Genomic DNA, 26,844 nt, shown 5'->3' on the forward strand with positions numbered 1-26,844 from the left:
CACCAAATCCCTTTCTCCTTGCCCCCCATGTAGCCTAACCCACAATCCTTCTACTTCCTCATCCTTGGATTCCGTCTTGATGAGGGTCGATGTATATTGCTCATTGACATAGAGCGCAACCCCTCCCCCTTTTTTCCCCACCCTGTCCTTTCTGTACAATCTATAACCCTCAATATGTACCGCCCAGTCGTGGGACGAATCCCACCAGGTTTCCTTTAAACCTACTAAGTCATAGGTGTTTTGTGCAAGCAGGAGCGCTAGTTCATCCTGCTTGTTCCCCATGCTCCTAGCATTAGTATATAGGCACTTGAGCCCTGCGACTGGTGCCTTTGCTGCCCCCCCTCTCCGAGTCCCAAGGGGCCCCTTATTTCTTACCTTCTCGTTGCTTACCTGTGCTGTAGTGCTGGCCACCCCATGGCTTGCAGGTTCCCAATGTTCTCCTTCTTCAGGCTGGGCTGTCCTTGTGGGTGCCACATAGTTTGGTGGTCCACATCTTTCCCTTGTAGATCTTCAAGTCCAACCCCCTGCCTGGGCAGGAGGGAAACTGGGCTCAAGTGACCCCAGCCAGGTAGGCATCGAGCCGCTTCTTAAAGACCCCCAGGGTAGGAGCCAGCACCACTTCCCTTGGAAGTTGGTTCCAGAAGCACATTAAGAAGCATCATTAAGAAGCACACTTCTATTTTGAAATGAGTGCTGCCTTTGGTTACTTGTTTAACCACAGTAAATTAAACCAGGGTATTTATTGTTCTAATGTAATTTACTGTTTTTTGTTTAGCTATTATTTCTGTGGGGAGAAATTATTATCCACTTCTGTTGCCTATCTTGATTGAGTCGTACGCTATTACATACATTACAACAGGATACCTAAACAAGTGCCACTGTACAAAAACATTAATATAATTGCAAAGAATGCTAGTTTGCATATTTAGCACACAGAAATGAACAAAGAATTTCATTTTTGTTATAATAGATATTCACTTTTTAAAAATAAATGAAGCCACTTATAATGTTTTGTTTGTTTAGGGATCATTATGTAATGAACTCTAAAACAGCTTGAGCATAAAGGCCTTCTGTGAGAGAGTTTTCTTATTCACCTTTGGAAGAAGGGCACAAGAGGAGCTTAGAAACATAAGTAAAATGATTTGGTGGTCTTATTTTTGTGACCTATTGACAAATCACAAGTACGCTACAAATCAGCATGTAGAAGGTCAGATTCTGCTCCCATTTTTAAATCAGTGGTATTAAGTCCATTATTCAGTACAGTTAGCAAGTTTTATCCAGACAGTCTGTAGGGCCTAGCTGATATAGACAATGAGCCACATCTACATGGGAAATTGCATCTTCAGATCAAAATATAGGTCACCGTGGGGAGAAACTCTCATTACAGCCCATTTGCTGATAAAAGGGTTTTGGTTTCTTTTGCAAACCATTGATTAATCTACTTGAACAAAGATATGCATGTATGCACATAAATAAAATAAATGGAATTTTTAAAATGATGATATTTCTCAAAAAATGTATTAAGCTATGATCACCTTTCTCATGAATGCTATGCTTCATTTTTAAGCTCAGCCTTTTCTGTCTAATTCCACTCTTGGTCAGAATCCAGTCCTATATCTTAGAAATGCCCAGACTTCCTGTGTTCTGTGTAGAGAACTTCAGAAAAACTCTGTGCTGTCAGAAGTAAGGATGGAAATTGGAAGTTATGCGTGTCAAGCACTGAATTGCAGTACTTAAAGATGCCAAAGGATCAACTCTTTGAGAAGCAAACCAAAAATGTCATATTCCCCGATCATGTTCATTCAACCTGATCTGAACTTTTTTTCTTTTTTTTTCCCCTTTCTCATAGATGACAGTTTGTGTTATCTAAATCTTTTCATTGGGTTTTTATTTCTTGTATGTGTGTTTCTTTAAATATACACAGTCCCGACTGACAACTCAGAATGAGGCCATGGCCCTTCAGTCAATAAGAAACATCAGAGGCAATTCTCACTGTGTGGACTGTGAGGCTCAAAGTAAGTACAACCATTGCTACACAAGAAATGTTATCCTTGACTTATAAAGCTTACACATTTTCTTTGGTCCAGGGTTATGTGAACAGCTGTTCTGGTTCTTGCCCTCTCGGTATTGTATCCCATATCCCTTTTCACATTTGTAACTCACTATTGAATTTGATTAGTTAGGTATGTTTTATGTTTTTTTCATACTTAATTCATGGTGTGTTCAAATGTCCTGATTTTTTCCAGTGTTTCATTTTTCACATTAAGTGTGAGTTTATATACTTCTTGCTGCACCTTGTATTTGTACACTTTTCTTTGAAGATGGCTTTCTTTCAGCTTTTTTTTTTTTTTACAACATATGATGCTCCCATTACCCTTCAATAAAGGCAGTACATGATCTAATAGGATTATGTACCCTATCAATCCTATTAGAGGTAGAAATCTTTACCTGGCCTTACTTTTTTTTTTTTTTTTACTTCAGTGGCAAAGAAAAATAAACCAATTACTATTTGGATATTGATATTGGATTTTTTTCCCCTAGTGCTTTCTTTTATTCTGGGTTCATGCCACTGAGGTTGAGCTCACCAGTCTGTTACCCCCTAGTTCCAGGTTTTTGTGCCTCCATTACAAGAATTAGCTTTTGGCTAAAATTACAAGACCATATTCTCACATCAAAAGCAATTAGTTGTAAAACAGAAGGAAATGGCATTCAAATTTTATACCCTCTTAAATATGAAAAACATTTATTTCTGGTAATTATATAAGCAATAAGAAATTAAGTTAGTCAAATTTTTATTTTTATATTAAACATTTAAAAATGAAATTTTATAGACCTGTTGATTTAAAACATGATTCAGTTCTCTCTTTAGCACCCATCCTAGACTTAAGACTAAAATGAACCGTTCAAGAAAAATGCGAAAGTCTCTCCCATATCATTCACTAGGCATACAAATAAAAATAAAGCTGATCGCAGTAACCTATCAATAAACCCATCATATTACCATCCTGTCAACCTGCCTCTTGAATGGCCTGAGTGAGGGGCCATTAAAACACTAGTGAGCATTTAAAATATAAGTTAATTTTTTAAACTGCAACATTTAAATGTCCAACTACTAATCTTAGAAAGGTACCTCACATGTAGATTTTTTTTTTTTTTGCTTTCTAAAATATGGGTAAAATACAACTTGGTCCCTTCCTTTTTTTTTTTTTCTCCCTTTCCTTTTGCCTTCAGAGGAACCAGTTCATGCCAATACGCCCTGCAATAAGGGAAGTTTTGTCACTACTTCTTTTGAAGTTTTTAAGATAAGAAGAGGCTGTCCATGGAGGGAAACTCAAGAGTAATGCCAACGCTTTCAGGGTCCCAGGAGCTGAGTATATTGCCTGTGTAGTGATTGAGGCCTTTGTTACATTGGGCATTGAGCACCTGAGCTCCAGATCCTATTTCAGATACCTTCAAAGCTAGGCATTGACATGTTTTGAATAGATCTTTCATGTAAATTTTATAGGAGCTTCTTGCAGGCAGGTACCAAAAGGGGTTATACAAATAAAGCAAGGGCTTTACATCCTAGTGCTAGTAGCTGAGCAAAGAAGAATATAAGACAAATTCTGAGTTTTCTTCTTTACAATATATTTTATTTCCCACAACTTCTTAATGCAGTTTTCATATTAATAGGGTTACCAGTGTTCAGACCTACTTGGAAGATTGGCATAAGTTCAAATGAAATATAAAATATGCATACAAAAATGATGCATTTCTATGTAACAGAATTTAATTCTGCTAAATGATCTAAATATGTACTTTGTTTATTTGCAGTATTCATTACTGTATGTGAGCAGACTGCATGGTAAAATTGGTTCTGCTTCTCTCTCTCTCTCTCTCTCTCTCTCTCTCATTTTCCATTATTTCACCAGAACCTTATTTTCAGTTGGCTAGAATGGACTGAAAAGGGTATATAACACCCTCACAACAATGTCTGCTTGCTCAGTGGTACTGCTTACTAAAGTTTAACTAGTTATTCATATCCTCCAAGACTTAATCATCAGGTTCTTTTAAGATTTTTAAGAGACAGTATGTAAACATCCATTTATCTTTTGGAACGTACGAATTTTTTTATTCATGACTTGCCTTTACACGTCCCCTATTCCATGCCTGAGTTTATGAGCTTCACCCATCAAAGCTCAGAACTCTTGGGAAAGAAGTGGGTCTCTGCATCTTCACAAATCTAAATGTTTGGTAGCAATGGAATATATGAAATTGCAGCCTCAGCCATGTCCCTATTCCTTCCAGTCATAATGAAGTCTTCAAATTCAAAATTCTTATTCATCCTGTTTCCTGAAACCATTGTCTTGTTAGCACCTTGTTTTAGTATTTAGTTTCTGTTGTTACTACTACTGTTGTGGTTCTAGTAGTAATAAAGAAGCCAATCATCTAGCCCTTTTGCTGCTTTGGACTTAGTTCTTATTAGCACAAAGCAGTAGAATGGGTGAGCCCAAGAAGAAAGCTGTCTCCAAATACTGTACTTGAATGATTTGGATGTTGTGTGGATCTTGTCAGGAACGCTAAATCAAAGCCCTTTGTTAAAGTAGAAGTCTTCTGAGGGATTTTTTTCCCCCTTAAGAGGCCTGTTTCCATCTCAGTCCTTTCCTTTAGGTTCCTCACACTGAAGTTCTTGAAAGAGATAATGACCCCAGACCAAATTCTGAATCTGTTCCACTTCCCAGAAATGCAGATAATATTTTTATCACCATTATCTTGTTGATTCCTCAAGTTTTCAGAACTCCTTATTCAGGACTGCAGAATCCTTTAGTCTGGAAATGTTCAGCAATCAAAAAAGCTCATATTGTCTGTTCGACATACTGGGCACATCTACACATTAATTACATTCATTAACGTGATGAAGTTACTGCACATTAAGTTTAGTACCTGCAGTAACAGGTACTAACTCAATGCGCAGTAACCAGCACTACTACACAGTAGTGCTAGTGCACACCTTTTAAGTGACGCTAGTGCGTGGTAGACTAATTGTACTGTTCATTAGCCTATTTGAATGACCTTTACCATGACATGTTAATGCACAGTAGAATTAGTCTACTGCTTCTTTAACGTCTCGTGTAGATGTGCTCCCTGTGTAGGTAAAACAAAGTGGAAATATAATCTTTTTTTAAAACAAATAGAGACTTTAGGGACTTTGTCTCATTCTGTCATAAAATCTAAGTGTATCCAGAAAAGAGAGACCACAATTCATCATGTCCATGCACCATGGTCCTGAGCACTTTTATAATACTTTAACCCCAGGATTATTGGGGTAGAATAATGGAGGATGTAGATAGAAAAATAGTTGATCTGCATCTTCAAAAGGACTACAAGGTTTGCCAAGTACCAAACATTGCTTATTGGTTTTCCCCTGTGTGTGTGTGTGTGTGTTGGGGTTGGGTTTTTTTTTTTGGTTCTTTTATTTTTGTTTAACCTAGATCAAGCTTAATGAATCATGTTTGTGCCATAAGAGAAGAGTTACAAAAGAAATGCTTTCCTACACATGGCATGCTGAGAGGGCAAAAGTTAACAAAACTTCTATGTTAATTTTCAGAAGAAAGCCATTCTATGATTGTATCTAGTATAGTTTACAGCATACATGCATGATGAGCTCCATATTATTAGTCAATCCGTTCCTGATGGCCAGCCAGCTTGTTGTTTTCTATATTCCAGAACATGGGAATGCAAAACCACATACTCGTAGGTCTCAATCAAACTTCATAGGGTACTTGAGGGTTGACTCTGACAAAAATGTAAGAAGTTGAAATTGGACTTCTGCTCAGGTTTTTTGTAGAATTATTCACTTGATCTGCCTTCTAGTTGTAATGGCCAGTACAAGAGAGGAGCTGTCTGTCAGTAGTCATTTAATGAAAGTTCCCCAGAACCTGACTCCTTTGTAAGACATTACTGCTTGATAATTTTCCAGTTCAGAGAGAGTTCTTGAAGAACTATTGTTCATGAAGATGGTTGCCTGTCACCGTCCTTGTTTGTGAAGTCAGAAGAAGCCTTGAGAAATTGTCCTTTATGGATTCCTCATTTATGAATATTTTAAGGCAAGAATAGGGAGCTGTCGTTCTATCGTTAGGTGTTAAACATTTCACTGATGTTTGAGGGGTAATCTAAAACCCCTGAACATTGGTCTTGGCAAGTCAGCACAAAAGATTTTACTCCAAACCTTCAGTCTTATAAATTTTAATTGAAAATGCATTCTGTTATTAGCCTGGCTCTTAAATGGTTATTTTAAAATATATATTTTAAAGCTAACATTCAATATTGCATGAGTTTCTTCTTGTAAAGGTGACCTGAATGCAGGGGGAGATGAGGAAGGTTTGTTTCTCTTCATACTTCATCTATGATTTACATATGTTGAAAGGAATGGGAAGTTTTGCCTTCCTTGTTCTTAGAAGGCTCACTGGAAGGCTAAAGTTTATACTGTGCTTAGCTTTCTCAGCAATTAATATAATGTTTGAAAGTGGCAGAAATTTTAATATATAGACCTGTTCTTCATTTTGAATAAATGTTAATTACATTACAGTTGAATAGATTTGTCTGAAGAAGTTTTAGGACTGCTTGAAATTTTTACATAAACATTTTAATGGCACATTAGATTTTCAGCTGAAAAAAAAAATCTGTCTGCCTTGCTAGATAATATTAATTTCTTGGCTGAAAACCAAGAAATAGTTTTGGTTTTCAGTATCTTTTGGTTGTCTTTTTTTTTTTAGTTTCTCATTGCAGGAAAGGGGGGGAGGGAATAATCTTTTACCAACCTTTTCCTTGAGAAAGGAGGGAAAATTGATGGTCATTTTCTGACCAGCGCTGGATTTTACACGGTTTAAATAAAAATCTCCTGCCCTGTCATTTTAATCAGGTTTTTCCTTCTTGATATTTGAGATATCCTGCTCATTCTTCAGGGGGCCGTGTTTCTCCCAGGAAAAGGAGAATGGAAAAGATCTGACAGGAGAAAAAAGCCACCAAAAATTCTCCCATAAAAAGTTTTTATTTCATTTGTTAAACTGAATGTTTGTTCGAGAGAGATTCATACAAATCTAGATTTAAATAACATAGGATGGTAACAAAAATGAACCATCTTGGGAAATGACTTTGAATTTCCCGGCTTTTGTCAGGTTTGTCACAGCCTTATCGTTTGTGGGGTTATTTTTTTTTTGTCTGCAGAATCTTTCTGGCTAGTACACTAAAACTAGGACTGTTCAAAGTAGCACATTTTCATCTTAGTACTTATCTCCCTGATCCTAGAGATGAAAACATACCCCATAGTGTGTTAGATGTAAAAAGCCATATGTAGGTGATGATATAGATGGTTATTAAGGGAGTTGATATAGTTAGCAACAGAGACATTGTATCTAGTAGCTCTTTCTTTTCCTTTTTCTCTTGTAGTAATTGGCTACAAGTGGCTCCAGATACCCAAGGAGGGGCTTTTTCTACCACTTCACCCTGAGCTACCTGCTACTCTGTTTATATTTTCCCTATCTCTTCTTTTCTTTCTAGGATTAAACTTTCCCTTTGACTTTTGAAGGAGTGACATGTGTGCTTGCCTTTAGGACTACCACAGTTCCTTTTTTGAATCATTTGGGGTCTTTCGGAAGAATGCCACACAGATACTACTAGACCTTCCCTAGAAACCAGATTGCCTTTGCTTCATGCTAGGATTCTCAACAGTGCTGAGAGCAAGAGACACAGATATTGCCCTTTGTTTCCCAAATCAAAATTGTTATCCATAAAGCTCAGCAATTCCAAATATAACAAAGCATGTATCTCAAGTATTTTGTTTTGGTGTTTTTCCCCCTCCCTGATGATTGCTTGTTTTGTATTTCTATAGACCCTGACTGGGCCAGCTTGAATCTGGGAGCCCTAATGTGTATTGAATGCTCAGGTATACACCGAAACCTTGGCACACACCTATCACGTGTCCGGTCACTTGACCTGGATGACTGGCCAATAGAACTCATCAAGGTGATGTCCTCCATTGGGAATGAATTAGCAAATAGTGTTTGGGAAGAAAGTAGCCAAGGACGTATGAAACCATCATCAGACTCCACAAGGTAAGCCATCTTGGTCTCTTTGAACAAACGCATACAAACAGCCAATATGTTAAAAATGTATGACCGCATTTGAAAAAAGAACAATGTCCGTGTTTAGGCATGTAGGCTGCCTGTACATGTGCTTGGAGGTGGGAAGGGGCAGCTTTAATTAGAGTGGTTCTGACACAGCCACTCTAATTAAAAAGGCTCTCTATCATGTATATCAACCCCCCTCCTGCTCCCCTCCCCCAGCATTTCAAAATGGCTGTGGGGGCGCTTAACTAAAGCTCATTTAACGAGGTTTAGTTAAAGTGCCACACAGGCATTTTGAAACGCGGTGGGGGTCTTAATACACATGACAGTGGGGGGATGCTGGTGTGTTCTAATTAGAACTCATCAGAGCACACCTAAAGACCTTATTAAAGGTCTAAATCCTTAAATCCTTATTTAGGCACTTCAGTGGTAATTGCTAGTGTTGGCACATCTACTGCTTTCAGGAGTCTAAATTCAGACACCCATTTTTAAATAGATGGTGAGGTATTCCTAGTAAATATAAATTGTCCAGCCAAAAAATGACAAAAATTCAGGGAACTTGATACATTTTGTATTTGACAAGGTTGTCTTTGCAGTCCTTTACCAGTTCTCTCTCTCTCATGAAACAGCAGGAGGTTTGAACCTCTCGAACTTTTGTTCCTTGATCTATATTAGACTGAATGTATTTTTTTTTTAAAACTGGACTTAAAAGTCTCTCTTTCTTGGAATACTTGACTGTAATTAATAATGCGTTTTCAATAACCATAAGCTCTGCCAGCTTATTGCTTTGTTCTTTTATACCTATCTCTAAATACCTGGGTTTGTACAGTCCTGCTGCTGTTGTTTTGAGAGTTCTTTTCAAAATGAGGTTGCTCACTTTCTTTATGCACAGTATGTAGAAGCATAAATCTGTTGGATGTGTGTGTGTCTTCTATAAGAGCATACGGATCATCATAATATTTTATGTACAGGATCAACATAATGAAGATCCTCTCACTGTGGTATGTCACTTGAAAAAAAAAGGGGTGGTTTTGTATTATTCTGTATTCAGTTTCAAATGGTATAGAATAACAAGATGGTCTTAATTATCATGAGTATTAAATGTAAGAGCTAATATTCACAAATAGCAATTAAGGAATACTGCTTGAGAAAAGCAATGTGAGTGTTAGCTGTCTCTCTTTCAGTAGAGCAGGTTTTCAGACATGAGGAGGAGCCTGGACTGCTTTGCCCAGCTGGTCAAACCTTTTAAGTTGCTTTCAGAAATGCATGTCTTGCAGTTGTCACAGTGCCACACTCCAGGGGGTTAGCACATAGAGCCGCCTGCATCTGAGCACTGTTCTGTCCCCAGGTATCAGATATTATGATGGAGGTTTAGCACTTGTGATCAGTGTTTGCCTCACACATTTGAAAGAAATAAAACAAGGAACTGATTTATTAATGTATACACTTTATTTTTGGAGTTTATTCTAATCCAATACCACCATTTACCAAAAGGGTAATAATGAGTCTGTACATGGGCCTCTTGTTGAAGAAAAGAAATCAGTTTTAGCTGTTGACTGTAATAAAGTCAACTGTATCTTATTGCATCATTTCGTTAGCACTGAAAAATGAATTTGTGGTGCCACCTTTGGTTCATCTTAGAGAATGAAGCCAGTATATTAATCGGGCTATTTAGATGAATAGTTGTGTGTACAAATATATTCACAAGACATGCATACATAGGGTTTGTGTGCACGTGAACTATGTGCCTTGTGTATGCTTGAGGGCATATATTTGTTACATGGATCAAATAAATCAAGAATTTCATAAATTAAACTACACTGAGCTTAACATTTTGTCACTAATGCAGCAAAATTATTTAATAATTTTAGGCTTAGTCAGAAGACAGTGGTTTTGTTATTGCATAAATTGAATATCTGTTATTTTGTAATCATGAAGGGTTAGAAAGAGAGCTTAATTCAAACTATTAAAAAAGACTTCCTGAATTTAGTTGATTCTTAAAATTGATGAAAAGAATGCATATAATAAAAGACATCATCTTAGTATATGTATAACCCTAGTTTTGAATGAAAATAATTCAATTCTATGACTGATTTTGAATTAAAGCTTGCTTGCGGGATAGAGGAGAGTTGCATTTTCTGTTACAGGTGTACACTTAATTTTAAACCATCTCTGCTGCTTCACAGTTTCTTCTTATTTAATCTTAATTAATTTTAATTTATTTTAACTTTAACTTATTTTATCTTAATTATCGGGTTTTTCTCACAGTGTTTGGAGAAATCCTTTTCAATGTTCAGTTGCATTTTCTGTGGCTTTTTAGTAAAAGTTGATATTTCTTCCAGAGGAAGCATTTTTTAAAACTCCATTTTTGATGTTTTACTTTGTTTTTGGGACACTTCTTTGCATTTCTTACTTTCCTGTAGTATTAAATAAGCATCATAATATTTACAATTCTGCACATTTTGGACATAAGTTAGGCGGTAGAGTTTTCAATTTAACAAATTGTTCTTCTAGTGTTATTACTGCTGACTCCAGTTTTAGCAGTGATACTGTTATAGGTGTGGAGACTAAAAGTGAAAAAACACTTTTCGGGTTTGGGAAATGGTGTAGGTTATAGTGGGAATGAGCAGAATTAGATGAGCAGAATGAGCAGAATATAGGGGCATTCAGATGTTATGAGCTATGGTAAAGAGTAAGTTGACATGGGGGGACTGAGGACAAAAGGAGAAATCAGTAGCCTTCCTTTCTTGCAGCTTAAGGAGAAAGGGATTCAATTTATTGTGGCCCATAGCAGGAGTGCAAAATGAGCTCCCATCCACTGCCCTAACAGGTAGACAGGTAATAAGATCCCACTCAGTCCACCACATGATATAGTGAAAGAAGGTTTATTTGAAGTGCATTGTGGAGCTGATTGACTGAGAAGAAAAGTTAGGTGGGAGAAGCACATCTGTGCAAGAGATGGAGCTTTCTCAAGGATCAGGTCAGAACTATGTAACAGTTTTCCACGGGAACTAAGGATGTTGGCAAACCTCATCACTCTCTACTTACAAGTGCAAAGCACATTTTCTTTGACCTTGCCTTCTCTAACATAAACATGCAGCAGTGTGTGCATGTATGATATTTAAAAACAAACAAAACCACTCCACTTCATACACTTCCTCTTGATCAGAGAATGAGCAAACAAAAATATGACAGATGTTAGTCACACTGCTTAATGCATTATTGTAGATTGCTCAAATACTATAATGATCAAGGTAGTGTAAGAATGTACACTGTATGAATTTGCAGAATAGAATAGGTTTTTTTTAGGGTAGCTTTTTTAGGTACATGTGATATCTTTTACCTTTAATTAGACTCATTTGGTCTAATAAAAGATATCACATCTACCCTGAATAGAGTAGTGAAGATTTGGGCATCTTTCACTCATCACATCCAAGCTGCTAATATTCTCCTAGGAGTATCTTTAGACCCTACCAAAAAGTATTTTTACACCAACATCCATTTATAATAGTTTGTCTTTGAGCTGTGACAAGCTGGTTTGTTAAACATTCTGCAGCACATCCATGCCATGCTCCCCCACCCTAAATAATAACCTCAATACAAAATCATAGACTAATAACACAAACTCTACATGTCTCTCTGGCAGGCATGTTTCCCAACAAAAAAAATTAATTTTTAAAGATGACATGGCCCAAGGGTGGGTTGTCTTTTAAGATAAATTTGCTGAGAAAAACAAAGCTGTATGCATTTCACCTTTTTATGGTATAGTCCTTCTGTCTCAAGTGATCCCACCAATGGCTGCCTACAGGCTTGCAGGGGCAAAAGAAAATTATTGACTCTGGTGTGCAAACAAAGTACATTATTCCAGGAAGCTTTAGGCAGCATTGAATAAAGGTCCAGGAAGTAAACACTTTCTCCATTATTTTGTGTGTTGGAGCAGGAGGAATTTGAAAATGCTTGGTGTTACTTCAAGAGCAGATCCTCCAGCATGTTAAGCAGCAGCATATATGCACCCCAGTCTGTTAGACAGAGATATAAATTAAGTCCTATGTATATCCGCTCAATGGAAAGAAGTGGAGCTGAGAGATGCATATCCTTTAGGATGGAGCGATGGGAGAAAGTCCAGTAGTATATCACAGCATATAGGGTGTTTGGGACTGTGGTATTTAAGGGTACTAGAATAGGCATCCTGGAGGAGGAGCCTTTTGAACAAATGGTGGCCTGTGAATGCAGAGAATTGGGATTGATGACCTGGGAAGGCCATTTGTAGCCATACGTAATATGTGAAGATGTTGAGCTGAACTAATGTCAATATGAAAATTCTCCCAGTGCACCAAAACCAGATTCTCCTTCACCTATCCAATCCCTCCCTAATAAGTCTTCTCATGGTTTCCTTGTCCCCTATATGAGAAACAGATAAGTCTCACAACATATTCTATCGGTCAGCACATGGAAAATCTAACAGACTGGGGGGAACAGGTAACAAAGCTTGAAGATTTTTTGCCGAAAAATGTCTTTCACTCGGCATTTTCCCTTTCAAGTGAAGGCTCTTAAGTCAGACTTCTCCACAACTGTTCACATCTGTGGAATCACACAAAGGGTAAGAGGTTGTCTGTAAGGTAAACAGAACTCCAGGCCATTTAAAGCCTATATAGGTCAATAGCAACACCTTGAATAGCACCAGTAAGAAATTGGAAACCAGTGCAGACTATGGGTGCACAGGTGTAATATGCTTCTTGGAGGAAGTGCTGCAAAGCAAAGCAGCAGCCACATTCTGCACAAGCTTGGAGTTTGAGGATATTTGCATGACTACATTGAAGAAAGAAACAAGCAAACATGGGTTACTAATAAGCATGGAAACTTGGTTAAGCAACCAAAAACAAGTATGGTAGAATTTGTAAAACTAGAAAGAAAATGTGAACAGCTGGCCGCCTGATTGTTGTCCATGGGCCCCTGATTAGGTCAGCTTTAGAAAGCTTGTAATTGGTTCCAGCAATTATCAGCAGCCCTGAGAACCGCTGTTCAAACTTCTGGAGCATTGTGACAAATTGAAGCTGACTGCTGCTGAAGAAGTATTGACTTCCCATTTCTAAACAGGGGGATCATTAGTCAAGAAAAGCATCTTTTAATTACTCCCAGGAAGGGGAAAAAAAAAAAAAAAGATCTTTCAGTATGGATCCTGCAACAACTGCCATTTTTTTCAAGTGTATTCAATATTAAATTTATTGTCTGGGGGGGGGATTTGCCCTGAATCCCTCCCTCAGTAATGTGGGTTTAATTTGGAGTGAGAAGTCAAATTAGAATGGATCAATGTTATGACAATTAACTGGATCTGGGGATGAAATCAGGATTTTCCTCTCTAATTGCTATTGATACTATTTAAGCACACACTTAAAACATTGATTTTGGTGCGATACTGGAGTAGTGTGTGGACAGTAGCAGTTGGGCAGAAGTTTACTTTGATAAAGGAATCTTGGAAAATATTGTTAGAGATAAGTGAGGAAAGCCAGCCTTGGGGGTCACAGTTAATGGAAGTCACAAGCTCTTTGCATGTGCTCTTGTCAGCATTGGTTGGAAGTTATCTAAGCAGTTGTAGGCTTTCTTGCAGATATTTGCATGTCCTCCAAATGTCATGTATCTCAGAGTTTTCTGTTTGCATAAATCAGTTTGCCCATATGACTGCTGAATCAGTATGTGCTAGTGGGTCATGTCTTCTACGCATTTATTTCATTACGGTCAACGTTTTCAGAAATGTTTGTTAATTTTGTGTTACAGGGGTATAGGTTGTAGCCATGTTGGTCTAAGGACATAGGCAAACAAGGTTCCTTGGGTGAATCTGATATCTTTTATTAGCTTGCTTAATAATTATTTTCCAAGTATTTGGGTTGGTCCTAATAAAAGATATCAGATTCACCCCAGGAACCTTGTCTGTTAATTTTGTGTGCATCTTGAATTTTAATGCTCATCGTTTTGAGATGCCTCATTGAGGATTGTTATAGATCCAAATGCCCCCAATCCCCATTCAAAATTTACCTCAAAATTGAAGTATGTACAGTTAGTGAACTCAAACCTATGAGTTGCTTTTGCATCAGCTGAAACGTATAAAGTTCTGCTGACACGGCAATCAACTGAAATCCTTTAAATGCCTCTGGGAGACTTGATTTTGCTTTTTAACAGATAATGCACATTTCTGAATGTAGAAACAAATGTATTGAATTCTGCTGTCCGTTTTTTGCGTTCGAGCTGGTATACCAGAGGGAAAAATGTATTGCTTAAAAACATGCAGCAAAATTGTTGTGATTTGGATTTCAAAAAATCCTCCAGGAAAAAAAAAGAAGAAAGGTAACTTAATCCCCCTACATTGTATGAGTTTCCTATTTTCAGTCGAGCATTCTTAAAATACAGAACAGCTCTTAAATCAGCACTATTTGTTATTTCCACAGCATCAGTTCTCTTCAGTTTTGTTCATGTAGATCGTTTGCATAGCAGTTACAACGTATGTTTGTTCTGTTTAGCAAAGGTCATAGGAAACATGAAAAGGTTCTGGCCTCTGCCTGAGAACCCTTGAATAGGGAGTTGACAATTTCTAGAATTGACTTTCACCTTAAGAGGTAAAATCTCATTTGATCTCCCACTCACAAATGAACTGAGTGTAATGATGTCAAAGAAAACATAATGCAGTTTGAATATATTTAGCAGACTTTTTTTTTGTAAAAGCTCTAGTCTGAAGCCTAACCCATCTTCTTGCCATACAAATGCAGGGCTTTTGTAATAGAAGGTGTATTAGTCCCCTGGCAGTGAAAGCTTCTTGCAGATAACTTGCAGGTAAAATAAATTCATGCCTTTGTGTTATTTAGAACGCTAAGTTCATTCCTATTTATTCACGAAGTGAATATTGAAAAGGGGCAAAGATACAAAAAAGAGCAGCTGAATTTCCTTAGCGTACGCTGGCATTTGTTGAGAGATTCCATTTCACCCCCTCTGTTTTGTTGATATTGATCATAATATCCTGATTATAGGCATATTGGTCTCAAATTTCTGGCATAAAGATGCACTGTACAAATGTGGCCTTGGGGAACATTAGGGAACCTATATGCTCGCAACGGTCGAGTCCTATTATTTCTTAACAGTTCTTGGCCTGATGAGGTCAGTGTTTTGTCCCTTTTGAATGTTCTTCCATGCTTGACACCTTTCCCACTTTTAAAGGGAGGGGGGGAGGGGGGGATTAAAAAAAAGGGTTTTATTGTGATGGGCTGACCAGAGCCCATCTGCAGTTGGGTGGCATCTGCTCCCCACATGTCACTTCCCTCATTAACAAGCAATTGAATTAATTAAATGCTACTCAGAACACGCATAACAAGCTACCGGCAGTGTCCAAATTAGCACTGATAATCAAGGATGATTTCCTTTATTATCCTGCTAAGTGGTGTGCAGGCTCTGATCTCCCTGTCTGCCCTCATCTATTTACATACCCCCAGCTTCTGCCTTTAGAAGCTGAGGTTATCTTACCTAGTTAATTTGCCACGATCACCAAGCATGGCGGATTGATATTTCTGCCTCTGCTGAAGCAAGCCCCCCTCTCTCCCCCTTTCCTTCCTTCCCAAGCCTGGTCCTTTGTATCTCAAGCTCACTGATAAATTAAAAGCCACCCCTGTGGTCTCTCAAGTGAGTAATAGAGGCAGAAATTTCATTTTGCAACTGGCTGATTTAATGATCCAAAGGGTAATTAATGGCCTGATTATCTTAATGTTAAATATGTCCGGCAGCAATTACTGTGACCTCCCGCTTGTCAAGGTCCAGGCTATGCTCTTCTTTCAATTAAGTTCTCTGGGGCTTAATGGTATGAATAAACTCCTCTGATTCTATCATTCCGGACTCTGAGATTTAAGCGAGCTAGGGGCTCGTTTGGAGTTTTAATCAGCCCGTCTTCTACTTGAGCGATCAGAGTTAACAATTATAACAAGGACAGTTTAACTTTCTTTCCCTCTACCCCCCTTTCTACTTCTTTATATTTTATTTTATTTTTTTTAAGCGCTCCAAGGGAATTATGTTGGCTGGAGCAGCAGCTTTGCTAGGCTAGTCTCTCTCTATATAAATTATCATGTGAATGCTGCTGTTTTTCCATTTGACAGGCTTAATTAATTGGCAGGAGCGCCCAAAAATGACAGTGCCACTAATTGCAACTCAAAGTAAATTCCTGTCATTGTGGCACGCCTGTCAGTGGGCATGCCCCAGTCCTCACTGCGGCCAGAGTTTGTTGACGTTTTCCATTTCGGTTTTCACATCTCATCGGGGAACGTGATCATATGTGATAACATTAACAGACCAAGATGTGCCTTTGGGTTTTCCAGGCATGCAGTTTGTGTGCGAGAATGACATTTACTGCCAATAAAGTTTAGACAGCTGTGCTTCTATGGACCAAACAGCTGCTAGGGGACTTAAGATTTTGCTTAAGATATTTTAGTGAGCTCTGTTAGTAGGGAAGACTGAATCAGACTGTGAGCTGTAACTAACTCATGGTCTTTATCATGACTCTGCCCTCATTAACCCATTTCCAAGTATACTCAGATTTATTCTAGGTGTATGTTTGGATTGTGAATACTTTATTATAAGCACAAAGACAATTAGGCAAATGTATAAAATAGAAGTACATCAATACATTTAGAAAGGTGCACTTGTATATAAAACTACTGATCCATTATTGGTAGTAAACCAAAACCTGCCCCTTATATCTCTGACTAAATGAATAAACCATTTCTGACATGGTAGACTGCCATGCTTTCAGATTAAACTCTTGTCCATTAGCAATAATTTTTAGAAAATGCACATAATGAAGATACTTGAGCAAAATAGAATAACCACCAAGGATTGTTCAAATTTTACCTTTAGCAGGCCTCAAAAGACACAGCGCTCTACAGCTATTGACAGACCTTGAAAACCAGTACTGTTCAAGTAAAATACTGCTGCCTAGACAAAACCATGGTTGGTGCTTGATTGTTAGAAAGATGGTCCAGGCACCTTACTGATGATCAGTTTAGATATAATGCTGTTCAGTACAAATATATATTTTTATTAAATAACACTATACCTTTGATAAAGAACTCAAGACTTTATAAAAGTAAGGTTTTCAAACAATTTCACTTCAAAATCAATTTAATTTTTGTCCTGTGTTTGTGTGCTCTTGATGGATTTCTCCACTGCAGTGTACATGAAAAAGAAACCTGTAAAAGACTATTTTGGCTCCCTCCAAAGTGTGCCTTTCTTAAAAGGCAAATGTCTAACATTTAGACAATTTTAAACTTTTAAGCCTTGCTTAAGTAGTTCGTTTTCAATCATTTGCCTTTTAACAGGTTTGCTTTGCACGTGGGGATATAGATATAATCTATCTGGGCAGGCACATACATAACTGTTACAACATGCACATATACAGCTTTGTGTATGTGACACACACATATATAGTGAAACAGTGATTACAGCAGTGTGATAAGATAAGAAGTCATGTGATAGATTGTTATAGCCTGCCTTGAACAGAGAATTTCCATTATACTGTAGCAATACTTTGTTACACGTGCTCAAATTCTGCTTCTTAGCTACCAGTAAACTCTTGGGGCCTTTATACGCATGCACCAGGAGGAGGTTCTTTAATCAGAGTGGTTCCAAGAGCTACTTTAATTAAAGCGCCCAGAGTGTCACATGTATCAGAGTCCCCATGCTGAAAAATGGTGGCAGGGGCGCTTTAATTTAAGCTTATCAAATGAGCTTTAGTTAAAGCGTCCCTGCCACCATTTTTCAGCACAGGGACACTAATACACGTGATGCTGTAGTAGGCTAAAGTACAGTAATTACCACGCCCCAGCAGACCTGATTAATCAAGTCTGCTCCAACATACTGTAATTACAGCATGTCGGAGCAGCCTCAGTGAACATGTATAGGCACTCTTGGTGTCATCAACACAAGGTAGTTAATGTTGTTTAGGCACCTTGAGGGGAAAAAGCGAGAGGGTCTTCATTGGTATTCCTTCTTTCATATAAGGATGAAGCTTGTCCTTCCTTGGTTTTTGACATGTGCGGTTGTACATGGATCTTTCTTTCACTTGCCCTATGTATGGTTTATACGAAGCCACCAGGAGAGTGTGAGATGTTTTCTCATTACCATGTCATCAGCTAGTTAAGGACGTTCAGCTTTTCAGCACCTTCTCAAATTTAGATCTTATATTATCACTACTCTCTCAGTATCTGACTGAGTTAAAGATGTGTATAAAAATGAACTAGCTGTGACAGTTTCTTTAAGACAGAAATTGTTTGTAGGCAGATGATATGCAGACATTTTCCCCTTCTGAAAACAATAATATACTGAAGATTTACAACCAACTTAAACCAAAAATAGCTTGTTGTAGCCTTAATCCTACTTCATCTAATGTTTCCCAGCTACGTTTCATATGTCCCATCATCATCTATAACTGATCAGACGATATCAGTCATTCCTGTCAAATGCAGAGCTGTAATCCAGGGGTAGGCAAATATTTCAGGCAGAGGGCCGCTTACCGAATTTTGGCAACCATCAAGGCCGCATGGGTAGCCCCCTGGTCACCATCTTGGGGCTGGAAGTCTCGCCCCCTAACCCCTGACTTTTGCCCCCCCAGGAATTACTCCTTTCAGAAAGGGGTTTTGCCATTTCAGAACCAGATAAAAACCAAATTATATTCTAAAAATCAAACATGTACTACAATAGTCATTAATTTCATTTCAAAAAATATTTTTGTCCTAATTTACATGTGTTTGTGTAGTGTACATACAGGTGATTGCCCAATAGCTTAAAATGAAGTCTTACTCTTGTGTATATTATGGGGTGGGAGGGTGGCTATAGGTTTGTGGGTATGTGGGGTGTGGGGGGAGGGGGTGTGTGTGTGGGATTTGTGGGGGGGGGGTAGGTGTGGGGGTGTGTGGGGGGGGATGGGGTTTGTGGGGGGCTGTGAGTGTGTGGGGGGAGGGTGATTAGAGAGGGTTGTGGCTTGTGGAGGGGGAGGGCTTGCCTACAGCCTGCTCCCCCCCACCACGGCAGGCAGAGCCCCCACCAGCACTCCTGCAAGCCTGAGCTCTGCGCTCCTGCTCCTTTTGGCCCTAGGGCACTGGCATGGGCCCTGTGCCCCGCCTCATGTCTGCCACTGCTGCCCATCCCCTGCTGCTTCCCGTCTCTCCTGGCCACTCCAGCACCACGTCCCAGCTGCTCCTGTGATCCTGGAGCTGCATCTGGGAACCATGTGGTGCTGGAGTGTGGCGGGCAGCAAGGGGAGCAGGGAAGTGCCTGCAACGGGCAAGGGAAGGGGCAGTGAGCAGGCACGCGGAGCTCAGTGACAGCTGGGCAGGAGTGTGGGCCCAGAAAGGGTCAGCAGGAGCATGGGACTGGGCTGCCAGGGGCTCTATGGAGCTGGGCTGGCTCCCTCATCTCCCTGCTTGAGCAGTGCAGCCCAGCTCCACAGAGCCCCCAGCAGCCCAGCCCTGCACTCCTGCCACCCTGCTCTGGGCCCCGCTGGCACTGGCCCCAGTGTACTGGTATGGGCCCTGTGCTTCCACCCAGCTGTCACTGCGCTCCACATGGCTGCTCACTGCCCCTTTCCCCCGCCTGCCACAGACATTTCCCCACTCCCCCTTCCCCTCCACCAGCACCACGTGGTTCCCAGCTGCAGCACCAGGACCACAGAAACTAGCCTGGCCAGCCCCGAGGACTAGGGCAATCACCCACAGTCCTCCCCTGCCTCCCTCCCTCCCTCTTCCTTATCTGTATTTCCCTCAGTGCATGGAGGCAGGAGCAGCCGCAAGCGAGAAGCCTCCAGGAGCCCCTGCTAGGCAGAGGCTTCTAGCTGGGGTGAGGGGTGAAGCTGGGCTGGACTTGCTTCTGCAGCCGATTGATCCTGCTGGCAGCTGCCGGTGGGTCCTACTGCCCCAGCTCCTGTCATCTTTGACAGGCAGCCAGGAACAGATAAAAATTAATTTTCTAAACTTTTTAGGGGACCTGTGGGCTGGATAGAATGGCCTGATGGGCCAGATCCAGCACACGGGCTGTATTTTGCCTGCCTCTGCTGTAATCTGTCATGAACACCTTTACTTCCTGCCTAGGCTACTGCAGTGTACCGTGCTTCAGGCCTAATTTCTGAAGTCTGCTTAGAAATGCCAAATATCATAGAATTGCAGCTGCCAAAATTCCATGTAAAATGGACTGCCATATATGGTACATAATCATGGTTGTCATCATCATAGCATTTAAGGGGAGCTCCTAATCATGAGCTAGGACCCTCCTGTAGCAGGTGCACTTGATATTCCTTATCTCAGACAGCCTGAAATCTAAATATAAGAGATAAAAAATTCATGGATACAGGCAGATGGAGTTATACAAAGAAGCACTGAAACAGTAGGTCAGCAGGGTAGACAGTGCACTCAGTACACCCAATAGTCTAACCAGCCTACAAGATTTGTATAGACATCATGAGAAAGGAAAATTTCAAGGAGGGATTTGAATGATAACAATGAATTGGCTTCATGGATGTTTATAGGGAGGTCCTTCCAAGCCTGAGAGAGAGAGTGGGTCAAAGCATGAAGTTTACTTGACAGTTTATAAGTCTGTGAGGGAGCTTGGCCTCCTGGGGCAATCACAGGTGAGAGCTGACCTTTTGATATTGAGAAAAGATAGAGAGGGAATAGGCTACAGAAGGACCTTGAAAGTGGAAACAAGTAACTTCTGCTGAATGAAACATAAAAGGGGGAGAAGTGAAAGAATGCAATAATAGGTTGATGTGGTCAAAATGACATGCTGGTAAAAATGATTGGCAGCCGTGTTTTGTATGAACATGTGTGGGGTAAGATTTCATTATCAAGTCTAAGGAGAAAATTGGTGTCATAAGAACAAAGAATGGGAAGAGGCCTCTTGGCCCATGTAATTGCAGATAACCATTTACCCAAAGATTCCTAAAAGGTTCTACTTCATATCATCACACACAGCAAGGCAGAAAATCAGAAATGCCAGAAATACCCTACAGCAGAGGTGTTAAAGATATGGCCTGCAGGCCAGATCTAGCCCATGGAGTTTCATCATCTGGCCCACTATGCTACCCCATGGGTTTTGCACTGGACCCTCATGCTGCATATGGCACATGGAGCTGGAGCTGGCACGTGCTCTGCATGGCACATGGGACTGGTTCTGTTGTGTCCATGACAGGTAGCACATAAGGCTGGTCTGGGACACTCATGACACGCACACCAGACCAGCCCTGTGCACTGGATCCAGCTTGCAGGGCCGGTCAATGAGCCTGATCCAGCCCATGGACTGGCCTTGTAGCATTTATACAGCCTGTGAACCAACCCTGCTGGGCCAAATGTGTTTGACATCCCTACCCTATAGTGTGCTGCAGATAAAAGCAGGGTTGGAGTGAGGCATTGCTAATTGCCTACCATTAATGACAGTGACCATTAATGTTACTGTATGCTCAGAGGCTCCTTGGAAAAGGACACTGCCCCCGCTACAAACAAAAAAAGCAAAATCTTTCCTTGCCAGTCTGACCTAGAAGAAAGAATTCCTTCCTGTCCCCACATTTGGCAGTCAGTATGATTATGACTGGAGGAGCAAAACCATCTTAGGTGTGTGGCCATTGTCCTAGAGATGTAGAAGGTAAGGGGCAAAAAGAAAAAGATTTAAAAATGAAAAAGAAGAAGCCAGTAGCATTATTCATTAGATAGGGGAAACATCATCCCTGGCCCTTACAAGCAATCACCAAAAGCCTGGAAGTGTGGGGTTAATTAGACATCTACCACACTGAAAGGTACCTCTCATACCCCAAACTTGGGGATAACAAATTCCTGATTCTACATACCTTGCATACTGATTTTTGAACCAAGAACTCCCATTTCTCTCGCACTATCCTTTCAATCTTCAAGTGATTCAAGTTGTTTGCATCCCACTACGTTACCAAGAAGACCATTAAAAAACCTCACTACTGTGATAGAAATCTTCTATTTTCCAGTCTAAATTTGTTCATGACCAACTGCAGCCATTTGTTTTTGTGCCTGCATTACTTCTGAATCAAGATATGGAACATCAGACTGGAAGGGGCTTCCCGGGCCATCAGATCCATTACCCTGTGTTTGTAGTCAATCATTTACCCAACACTCCCCCAATTGCCTTCAAACCTTCACACACAGCTACAAGGCGGAAGACTTAATAAAAATGTTAATATGCTGCAGGTAAAAACAGGGAAAGGAGTGCAAGAATAAGAAGGAGTCAACAGACAGGAAAAACTAGCAGTCATGACTCATTGTCCCTTCAGTGCCCAAACTGTAGTATTGGTGGCATAGAGCTGCTTGGGAATTGTATTAGTAAAACAGTTGTTTGTAAGAAAATGCCAGTTTGTCAAAAACAAAGCATTTCCTAAGAAAGTGTCAGTTTCTTGAGCAAGGGAGTGGGTTAGATGGCAATTGGAGGTCCCCTCCAACCCCATTTTTCTAAGAGTAGCTCCATGACACAAGCAATATTACTTCTTCATCACCTTTGTGGGTAGAGCAAGAGGTAATATCCAGTTCAGTATGTTGGAATCTGTATAGGCCAGGTAAGTGAGAAACAGACCAACATGTTCCTCAAATGGCTAAAAATTGGGTTGTTTATGTTTAATGACAGTCAGAAAAAAGGAATGTGGCTTTTCTTAAATTAATGTCCAGAAGGGCAATGACACTTAACGTAAATCAAGGGCCAAACACCTTAAATTTGTATTTTACTCTGGAATAGTCTAATAACCACTCAAGCAGTTTGGAAAAACAGAAGAGTGACTGCCAAACCTGGATAAATTTTTACAGCGGCATAAATAAAAATAAATTCTGTAAATATAATAGAGGCATAATATTTAGATATATAATATAAATATATTAGATATGTAATAGAAATAGAAATATATTTAGAATATATATATATATATATATACACACACACACACATAAACAAAGTTAAATATAAAAGAGGTATAACTACTTCACATTAGTGAATGGAAAAAACAATAGTAGTTCCAGCGATAATACTGTATTATTGCCCTAAAATGGAGTCCTCCAAATTTACACAACACTGAAAAATGATTAGAGATGGAGAAGTAATAAATAAATTGATACGTAAGAGCAATTCCAAATAAACCTAGCAGCCCCTCTACATGATACAAATAGTGGCCAGGTCTTCAGCAGAGAAATTAAAAGACAGAGCAGAGAGCATTTTGACTGCAGCAAAAGACTACCTATTAAAAGGGCCCTTTCTTCACAATCACCACCTTGTAACCTGAATCAAGACCAAGTTTCTCAGTTAGATCTTGTGTGTTAGTGCAAATGCTGCTACAATGCCAAAAATTCTAATGAAACAAGTTTTAAAAATTGGAAGCTTAAAGACAAATTGATACATCTTATTTGATATTCCCAGTTCTGATCAAGAGACAAAATACATCAGTGATGAATGATTTTGAGAAGGGTAACATGGGCTCTGACAGAATACATTTTATACGTAATACCAGAAAAATTCTGACAGCTTGATCAGCTTGAAATTTGCTGTGAATTTAGCATTTACAGTATCTGAAGTCTGAACCATGATTCTTGTCCTGAACTAATAACTTAAAAGAAAAGTAGAGCATAGGTATTGCTAAAATCTTGATGATAGCTAATGAGTCTCCCAAACTGAAAATACAGTTGGCCTTGCAATACTATTGCCAAGAAGGTATGGACAAACACACATTTTAGCTCCTTTAAAAAGAAGTAGGACCTGCTGCTGAGAGAGTACATCAGTTGTTAAACTGCAACTCTTATACCTGCATGATCCTGTAGGGATGCAAGTCAGCCAAATCACCCTAAGTCTGACCCTGAATAAAGCAGGATTAAAGTTGGAGCAGTTTTGCTAGGGCTTGTATCATTATAAAATCCTGTAGATATAACAATTAGGGTAATAGCTTATATCAGTATCCTTTGAGGATGACACAATTTGTATGTCTGTCTATACTCAGATTTACAACCAACAGCTTTTAGAATCTGGTGTTTCAGAGTGAACTGTGGAAACTTATATTTAGGGTGCACATTTTTCAGCTAGTTGACATAAATTAATTATAAGAAATGACATTGGATAGGAGAGCTTGCTTGGTACAGCTAACACGTAGAAGCTCCAGGGCTGGGCATACTTAGTACAGGCAGAATCTTTCAGTGTTTTAGTAGTATTCTTTTTAAAAAGCTCTACTAAGTATGTACTTATAGTAGGTTTCAGAAGTTATGACTGCCAAACCTGGATGGATTTTTACAGGGAAAAAAAAATGCATTGTTCTGGTAGCAGGGCCCTCCTTCCAAATTTCAAAGCATAAAGACAATAGAACTCTCTTCAGACAAACAACTGGGGAAATAGGCTTCCACCAGCTAAATACAGTATTTTTTTCAAACTCGTTCTTATAAAAATTCTGCTGAAATTTAACAAAGAAATTGGCTTGAGGAATAAATTAAGCATGGGAAAAATCAGTTTACATGTTTAAGCAATGTTATAAGTAGCATTAAATGTTATAAGTAACTGAAAATGGGGATTTAATATGGAAAGTATATTTGTAGGGATCACTTCCAACTCTGTCTTTAATAATTGAACTATTCAGTCAAGAATTTTTTAAAGAAAGGAGTTCAAGTTAACAAGTCAAGATGAAGACCTATTGATATCTTAGTCCTCTGACAAGAGGGGACAAAGCAGGGATTTTTTTAAAGGAATGGGCAAACATTAACAATTTATAAAATCCTTAGAAAGAATTAGAGCCCAAATGTTATCTCTGAAATATATTGAACTTAGACAATACATCCTAAATAGGTCAGTTATTGTTGAGGATACAACTATATATATAAAAAGCAGGAACTTATTTTAAGTTTCATAGCTGGCTAACAATGACCAGCATTTGGGGCCTTGTTGTATGTTACACTCAGGGGGTGCATCCCTGTGAGCGTGCACATGCAGTTTGCAGCGCTGCAAACCTACCTGTGGTTCCACAAACCACACATGCACACGTTCACCATGCTGCTAATTAGCAGTGCAGCATTTTTTTTGACAGGTGAGATCCCGATTAAAAAAAAAAAAAACCATGGCAGAAAAAAGCGGGGCAGTGCACATGGCTATAGTGTGCGCTGCCCAAAGCCAGAGCCTGGATTTGTCCAGATCACTGCTGCTGCAGCCCTGGGAGGCCCCCAGGACCTCAGATAAGGCTGCTGGAGCCAACCCAGGTGCTGGCCTCAGCCTAACCTGCCCCACGTGAGGCAATCTGCCACACTGCAGAGCATATGTACAGAGGCATGTCCAGGGACAACTAGTCCCCAGGGAAATGGACATTCCCGCTGTCAGAGCTGATTTGGATCAGTGCCTCGACACAGTGGAACTTTCTAGCGCAAGGCACGGTAAGGCAGGGGAAGTCTCGGCATGGTGAAGAGTTCCGGCGTGGATAGAGTTCCCGCCGAGGAAATGCAGATTTGCATAATACGATTGGCCGATGTTAAATTATTCCCACGTGGCAGCTGGCAATTGGCTCGCTAGCTGTATAAAAGGTTAGGGGCGTTTCCACCCTAGTTGGAGAACTCCGCGATTCCTCCTGGAATGGAACTCCGGCAGCTTGATCACCTGCCAACGACTCCCCGTCGGCAAAGCCTTGCGACGTATCCTCCATGTTGCATGCCCGAGTTAGACCCGAGCTACCCGGTCTACAGGAGCTCCCCGATTAGCGATTAGAGAGTAGAATTGTTGCAACTACGATTGCCTGCGCTGTATACGACTCTACAGTGTAAGTAAAACCATCTCTGTTTTTCCATTTGATACGTGTCTCGTCTGTGCCTAATTCCGCTCCGGTGATAGAGAGTACCCATCTGCCCATCACGGGATCGCAGCTGCAACCCCAGCTAGCGTTCCCAAGGATTCCTGGTCCTCGATCCCCCGTTGGCCCCCACATGGCGTCACGAACAGGATCAGCGGGATCGGGATTAGGATTGACAGGATCGGAATCAGGATTTGGGGAAGATCTAATGGAGCAGGAGCTAGTGAGAAGTTGCCCCTGGCGTAGGAGCAGGAGCTAGTAAGAAGTTGCCCCTGGCGTAGTGGGAGACGCCACATGGCCAGCTCCAAGGAACTAGGCGCCCACATCGCGTATCACCAGGCGGGTGGAGTGGGTGAAAGGTTTATCGATGGCTACCTTTCACTGAAGGAAAAAGGAGAAGAGGTATCGGAAGTATGGCAGGCACATCTGCACCCCGAGGCGTTCGGGTGTGTGATGGGCAGCGAGAGAGTCCAGTTCAGGTCCCGGGAGAGAGGGAACACCGCACCCCTCGCCAGATGGGAATCGGGCGACGTGAACCCGGCTCTCAGCCAGGAGTTCGCTCGCTGCATTCAGCTCGCACGGGAGAGTGAAGAGCCGACGACAGCTGACCGGTTTAGCCCCCCGCTGGCGCTCGGGTTGAGAGGCTATACGAGTGCAGCCCCGAGGGATAAAAGAGAGAGAGTGTTAGATGTGTTGCTCCGCGTTGTGACAACTTTGCTGCGGAGGAATGCAGACCTGGAAGCCCGACTGCTCGCGGCTGTTCCGGCGGCACGAGAAGTGGCAGAGGAGAAAAGCCCCGAGTCAACGCCACTCCAAGATGGTGCCGAGGAAGGAGCGAGCTGCCTGGAGCCGGAAGAGAAGGGAGGAGCTTCGGGAGAATCGGCGGGAACCCATTCGGCG

At 40.4% G+C, this 26,844-nt stretch overlaps 1 protein-coding gene across 1 annotated transcript in view; it reads left to right on the top strand.

Annotated features, from left to right (window-relative positions):
* AGAP1 (ArfGAP with GTPase domain, ankyrin repeat and PH domain 1) overlaps window positions 1-26,844 on the top strand; it is a gene marked incomplete at its 5' end in the record, with an annotated part of 301,279 nt that overhangs the window by 241,069 nt on the left and 33,366 nt on the right. Inside the window, 2 exons of the mRNA XM_025214080.1 lie at window positions 1,925-2,015; window positions 7,871-8,093. Coding sequence (XP_025069865.1) covers window positions 1,925-2,015; window positions 7,871-8,093 — 314 coding nt within the window. The remainder of the gene's footprint in view (window positions 1-1,924; window positions 2,016-7,870; window positions 8,094-26,844) is intronic.

Source organism: Alligator sinensis, unplaced genomic scaffold, assembly GCF_000455745.1.
Source record: "Alligator sinensis unplaced genomic scaffold, ASM45574v1 scaffold205_2, whole genome shotgun sequence".
In the NCBI taxonomy this organism is placed as follows: domain Eukaryota; kingdom Metazoa; phylum Chordata; order Crocodylia; family Alligatoridae; genus Alligator; species Alligator sinensis.